The 7,066-nt window shown below is 38.0% G+C and overlaps 1 protein-coding gene across 2 annotated transcripts in view; it reads right to left on the bottom strand.

Annotated features, from left to right (window-relative positions):
- Positions 1-7,066, bottom strand: part of NOX4 (NADPH oxidase 4) — a 105,341-nt gene that overhangs the window by 83,697 nt on the left and 14,578 nt on the right. For both annotated transcript variants that reach the window (XM_010002617.1, XM_010002618.1), the window contains exons 3-6: positions 6,710-6,794; positions 5,718-5,815; positions 3,718-3,745; positions 1,477-1,549 (exon numbers count right to left, since the gene is read on the bottom strand). In XM_010002617.1, coding sequence (XP_010000919.1) covers positions 1,477-1,549; positions 3,718-3,745; positions 5,718-5,815; positions 6,710-6,794 — 284 coding nt within the window. The remainder of the gene's footprint in view (positions 1-1,476; positions 1,550-3,717; positions 3,746-5,717; positions 5,816-6,709; positions 6,795-7,066) is intronic.

Genomic DNA, 7,066 nt, shown 5'->3' with positions numbered 1-7,066 from the left:
TGCACATGGAAGCTTGTTTCCTCAGGAAAACACATTATAAAGACAAACTTGATCCATATGCCTGAGGGAGAAGCCAGGATAAAATTTCTAAATAAAATTATTGTTAGAGTAACAGGAGAAGTCGATGATCTCTTAAGGGCTTTGATTCTGCTGGCTAGATGGTAGAAAGACAGGAAAGGATTTGCACTTAAAAGTAATTAAAGAAGGAAATATTAAGCATGTAACTTGGAAAGATGGAAACCTTGTTGCATGAACTGCACAAATACATGCAAGGCTTTTTTTCTTTTTTTTCTTTTTTTTCTTTTTTTTTTTTTCCTCTAATTTATCATGGCCTTGGAGAAAACAGGACTTTGTTCTGGCTCAGTGCAGCCGAGTGAAGTAATTGTTTCATTTTTCCATCTTCCCAAAACTGGCTTTCTTTTGGAAGTAGAGCCATCTGTGTGGACTATGGAATGTGTAGCCATGTCTGACACCTTGTGCAGCAGTCTCATCCTGTACTTCTGTAGCCTACAGCTCCTCACAGAGGTCTCAATCCTGGAATTATCTTTTTCTACAAAACATGCACAAGTATTTGTTGAACTTCTTGTCTTGAATCAGCAACTGATAACATTGCTACTCAGGAAAGACAGATTAGTTAAACAAAGTTGAAAAACGTGTCTCACTCACATTGGAGGATTGCCATTTAAGTTTGAAGATATGGAATTAAAATATCTTTCAGCACTTGCTGAATCAAGATGATGTATTCACATGACCAGTCTTTGAATTCAGAGACTGCTATAAAAATCAAGGTGTTTTTTGTATGCTTCAGCTGCAGAATCCAAGCCTTAAAAAAGCTACAATATTGGGCTGGATGCTGCAAGGTTCCAGCCACTCAAGTGTACTATAATGTGTTCCATAATGTTGGTACAGAATGTGAACCAACTGGAGGACTAAACCCTCAGAAATGAAGCCAATACTCTCAGAAGCAGAGTTTTAAAATGCAATATTCTACTTAAGTAGCACAGTTCTGTTTCCGTTTGCTTCACTGCTGGTTTATTTTTGTTGCCTTTTATTTTTACATTTTGCTGTTACAATTAATGGATGAAAATAATTAAGATAAAGACACCAACTTGTTTTACTTCCAGTGGAACTAATTTATGCATAGGAGAGAACTTTCCATATGTTTAGTTTACTGCCTTTCTGTACAAACAGGAAAAAAAAAGCATTTGAATTTTTAAAGGTCTAGACTTTTAACCAAGCACATTCCCCAAACAATACTTTTCCCTTAAGGCAATTTAATCAGGATTTGTAATTTTTTTAATACTAAATCCACTGTGCAAATGTACTTGTAAGCTAGTAAAAAAGAAAACTTGTATTTTAAACACACTTAAATACTTCTTGCCTCATATTACTTTTGCTCTTCATTCTCTCTAATCAGTATGAGAATATGATTACTCAAATTACATTTTTCAGCATAATGATCAGGTTATGTCTTACCTGATAGCATATGTAGAAGCTGTACACATCAGGAATAATACTACCACCATAATGACTCCAGTCAGACCTGGAACTAAAACAGACATAAGATGACTTGCATTTGAACTGTGAAGAGGTGTACTTGTTTCCTGTGACCTTTTAAGAAAGATATATAAATCATGATTCAATCAAATCCTTGCATGTGTTTGTATCTTGAAGACAATTCACGTATCATGTATCCTATAGATAGGAAAGAACTGTTGTGCTATTTCCCACCTCTCCAGAGAAAACTGTTCTTTTCTCTGCATTTCACTATGCATCTCTACTTTCCCATTAGTATTTGCTCCTGTAATCTTTTGCTCAAGACATTTGTCTCTAAGCAGATAATCAAGAACAAACCCCATCTCTATTTGTAAGACTATGTAAGTTTCTACATGTCATTTTTATTCCAAACCCTAAATTCTGTTAAACACAACAATTAAAAATCTGATCAGGGACAGAATTTCAAGCAAATCAATTTCTATGCAAGCTGTCACTACAATTGTTTGCCAACCCGTTTAATCCTGGAATGAGGAAAAGCCTGAATTTACTCTCTATGGCATTCTGTCATGCCTAAGATTGTTGCCCATAAAACAAGGTCTGTGAGAGTGATCTACAGCCAGGATTTGAGAAGGTAAGGTTAAAATCACTAAGGATTGCGCTTATCTGCTCGAATTCAAACTCCTATACTAGACTTAGTCTATTTGGGTTCCTTCTTAAGTCAAAGGAGAGTATTTCTACAGCATGATTCATCTCATCCTAAAGCAGAATCCTGTACATGAAGTACAGTAAACCATCAGCCTAAAGATAGATTGGAAAAATCCCAACTGAAGTTACAACTTTTTCTCAGCACCTTATCTTCAAAATTGCCATACGAGGAATTAAGAATCTGAATTAAGAATTGAGAACATAAAATGAATGAAGCATTACATCAAAACATTTTACTTCTCAAAGAATATAAGTTTTTAAGCATAGTTCCAGGTCAATCTAAAATCCATGTGTTTGGATTCAGGCCCTCCCACAGCACAAATAATAAATGTTAATTACCAGTTGTTACAATGGGCAGGGATCTGAGTGACTTAAATTTAAGATGACTTGGAATCACTGCTTTTTGCAACAATGCGCTCAAACTTTCGAAAATGCAGTGCTTTCCTGGCTGTCAGAAGGTAAAAGGATTTTCACCTTTTAGGTCCTCTGCTTAACTAGAGAGGTCTCAAGGTGTCCCTAGAAGCCAGGACAGTATTTGATGGGGCCTCTACACTGGTTCATCACCCCAAATCTTTCTCATGCATCCAAGAGATTATATATAATCCTTAGCTACTTGTTCTGATTTTCCATCCTTATTTTTAACATCCTCTTCCATCAGTTACCCTGTTTCAAGCCTCCATCACTAATTCACTAATGACACCAGTTACCCAACATGATTCCAGTTTGCATTACTTATACTCCCCCTTCTATCATTTCACTTTATTACTTTCTCTCCTCTATAAGGATCTAAACCTTGTTCAGGGTTTTTTGGAAAGCCCCTTCCCACAGGCTGTCAATTCTAGTAAATATATTGGGATTAACCAGTCCAGAACCACTTTTACTGCTGTTCAGATTGATTTCTTTGGGCCTTGCCCTAAATGCTGCCAAATTTGGATACTTCCATTTGATATAAATTAAAGAGATTACCTCAAAGAGGACCTTTACCTGTTTATGAAGCACTACAGCTCAGGCTTGTGCCCACCCCTGCATACCCAAACATTGCTTCCTTCTGAATTCCTGCACCAAAAAGGTCTTAACTTTTTTATTCTTTATGAGTGCTGAAGCCTCAGCCTCATTCCCACATGACAGGTTAGATGGCTCTGAAGTCAAACCAACCCTTAAATAAATCAGGTGGAGCAAGAAGATCTCTTTTTTGTTGTGTTTCTTTTTCTAGTAACTGGATCATTTAGGAATTTGGTTTTAATATGCAGCATCTCTGTTTGAAACTGATGATTTTCCACTGACTCATCTGTATAACAGCTTTGAAGATGCTGCTCATCCTACCACAGGGCTTATGAAACTCCTTCCTCCTGACTATTGGATAAGCAAATCCAGGTTATATTAGCACAAATAACACATCTCAGCCTCGCTCAGATACAACAAATGGAGCATACAAACACAGGATCAAAACCTTTTGTCTAAAGACTGATGATGAGAAGCGACAAACTTTCTCCTTCAGTTTTGCAACACACTTACCAGTAGCAAAAAGCAGTTTCCTCGGGTCCTGAAAAACAGGAAAAAAAACCCCTCAAGATACAAGATTTTTTATCCATATGAATAATACAGTAAGTAGCTCTTAAAACTCATGCCCTCAATGGTATAATAATTCTTAAACCTGGATGCAGAAACAGATTTGGTAGCAGTTTACATTGACTGTAATTCAACATAAATTAAGCCTTTAACCTTTGCATTCACCTAGTGAGACAATTCTGATCTGTTAAGAAAAACTGAGATCCAGATAATTTTACAGATAATTATTTTTGAGAGCATAACTTTACTCAGTTACCTCATACCTTTGGGAGGACAGAGGGGAGCAGAAGAGAGGGAGATTTTGAATTTAAATGAAAAACCTGTGGTGAGCATTTTACTGCAGTTACATCACCAAGAGATTTGCAGTGGATTCCAGTGAAGCAGCACTGAACACAAAGGAGATGACAATACAAGGCCAGATGTTGTTGTGTCCTTCACCACATGTGAATGGAAGTGGGGATTTATCAACTTCACAGGAAACTGCCTCATTTCCCCCGAGTCCTATGCCTCATGAGCTTTTGTCTTTGCCACTGTGAAAAGCTTTCTTTTTTGTTTAATCTTGCAATTAAATGCAGTGAGGGGAGATGTGCAGTTTTCATACAGGTCAGGAAAAATGAAGCAACCCTCTCCATGACCTTGTCTGCATCCAAACATGCCCATGTACAGAAGAGGACAGTAGCATCCAGACTGCCCATTGCAGTTAAAAAACAGGTTCATGAGCTACTAGGGTACCTAAAATCCATGAGGTTTTTATAATAGAAAAGTTCCTAAAAACTTCTTATCTCAATTTTCTATTGCAAAATTCTTAAGGCTGCTTAGTACAGGCTGCCATGCACACCCTGGCAAGTTAGTGCCTGAGGCAAGTGCCTGCTAATGCTCCTGATGAGGCTAAATCTGTTAGAGCACTCCTAAGACATGCAGACACTTGAGTTCAATCCAGAACCTCAGCACAATAGTTGGTGTTGGCATATCTGTCTGTCATAGAATAGCTCGGTGATTAGATCATTCACCCAGGGAGTGGAAGACCTTGGTTGTTGGTCCTTTTGAGCCTGGGCTGAGTCAAGCTCTTCTTTTCCAGGAAAGGATGCAGCTGGGATAGGGTCATTCTAAATGTTTCCTAATGAAGCTGGTAGAAAAGAAATGCAGACTTGAGACTAGAATGAATATAAACAAGAAAAAAACTTGACTGTAGCTCAGAGAAAAAAAAAGAGTCCTGAACTCTGGTCTTACTCCTAAAATCTGCAAACATCTTTTCAGCACCAAATGCACAGGCAAGCACCTGGAGGAAGGACTAGAGACTGTGGTATGTCTTTAAGAGATCTGCACCAGTCAGAACTCATGCAATGTGTGCTCTAAGGAGAAATCAGCTTCCCATCCAGTTCATGCAGATAACTAAATACACTCTTAGCATAGATACTACAGGTCCCAGTGCAGTTTAAAATGCAAACTCACTCTCAAATCTCCCTATCCTCAAATCCTCAGTGTCACATGGCATTATATACTAAGTATTGGAATAGGAGAATGTATTTTATCAAAACAGCAGCAGGCCCACCCAAGGAACAGAGAGAAGAGGAAGAATAGACTATTTCAGTTGAAAGGGACCTACAAAAATCTTCAGGTCCAACTGCCTGACCAATTCAGAGCTAAAGTTAAAGCATGTCATAGATAAGCAGAACAGGACACAAGATTAAAGGACTTGATGAGAGCATTCTCCTCATAATGCAATAGGTCTAAATCCTGCTGGCTTAAACAAAGTACTTAAAAAATACACATTTTGTTCAGAGAAAGAAATAAAATACACACCAACCCACACAACAGTGAGTTATCAATGGACAAAATCAGCAGCACTGTACAGATCAGAGGACAGATCACACAATGGATTTGAATATGTAAATAATCACAAATTATATACTTAAAGGCAAAATATAAAAGGACATCTGGCTCACCTCACCACGATAGTTTGCTGCATTTAGTGCCAGAAAATCTTCACTGTAATTCTCAGAGAAGTTAAGAGCGTTCACTAGATGAGCAGCAACATGTAAGACTGAAAAAAACAGTAAAGCTGAGATCTATAAACAAGATGTAGGTGTTCCCCTTAAGTAAAGAAAAGTGGCTACCCAGATGTCAAGCTGTAATCACACCACCTGCATCAGATGCATCAGGAACTAAGGAATTATTTTTCTAAAGAAAATCAGGTTATAGATATTCATGGCAGAAAGATGTGTTTAAAGTTGTTGTGGGTTTTTTTTTTTAATACTACAGCAATTGTTTCCATACTGCAATGCTTCAGCTGGGAGACAGCATTCAAAGGTGTCCATCAAAGAGTGTATGTTCTTCAGCAAATTGAGTATTTGCCTCCACTGCTCCCACTTCTGCAGACAAGCCTGTAGCATTCTTCTTCTTCACTTCCAAAGGTCACTTATAATGCCAGATTTTGACCTGATCTCATATACCTGTTCTTTTTGGAACTGAAATTTTAAGGAAATTAAAAGGCTCTGTAGTAGAATGTACATCCACGTGTTTGAAGGAAAGTTTTAAACTGGAACATAGGAGGTTCCACGTAAACATCAGAAAAAAACTTCTTTGCTGTGAAGTGACAGAGCCCTGGGACAGGTTGCCCAGAGAGGTTGTGGAGTCTCCTTCTCTGGAGACATTCAAAACCCTCCTGGACACGTTCCTGTGTGATGTGCTCTGGGTGATTCTGCTCTGGCAGGGGGGTTGGACTAGATGATCCTTCGAGGTCCCTTCCAACCCCTAAGATTCTGTGATTCTGTGTGAAAAATAAACCAAAATCCACACACATCTGAGAAAGCATTCACAATTTAGAGCAGGGAAGCAGAGCAAGGCTACCCCCAAATGTATTACAGAAGAAAAACCACAAAATACTGCTTTAACGTGTTTCCCAAACAAGCTGCTGCTCAGCACAATAGGATCTCACCTGAAAAGATGCATATTGTAACACCACACGTCACATGGAAAGTTTTACTTTTATCTAGCAGCCTTCTGGTTTTCTTGCTGGCAACCTAATAAGAAAAGAATTCAAGCAATATCTTTTCCAAAACAAAGTAAAGAAAAATAATACTAACAGTGACAGAGGTGAATTAGTAGCAACTAAAGCTTAAAAGATTTAACATCCTTGCAAGCACAGTACCTAAACAAAAAAAAAATAATATAGAATTACGTCATTGAGCCAGTTATGAGTACTTAATGAAGAAATTATTTGGATCTGTATTGCACAGATGTCAAGGGCACAAAAAGCATTGCCCATTCTTGCTTTAAAATTTAGGAATTCCTG

This window comes from Chaetura pelagica, unplaced genomic scaffold (genome assembly GCF_000747805.2).
Source record: "Chaetura pelagica isolate M959 unplaced genomic scaffold, ChaPel_1.0 scaffold338, whole genome shotgun sequence".
Lineage (NCBI taxonomy): Eukaryota > Metazoa > Chordata > Aves > Apodiformes > Apodidae > Chaetura > Chaetura pelagica.
The sequence above is the reverse complement of the archived record's forward strand: the minus strand, read 5'-3'. Positions and strand labels throughout refer to the sequence as shown.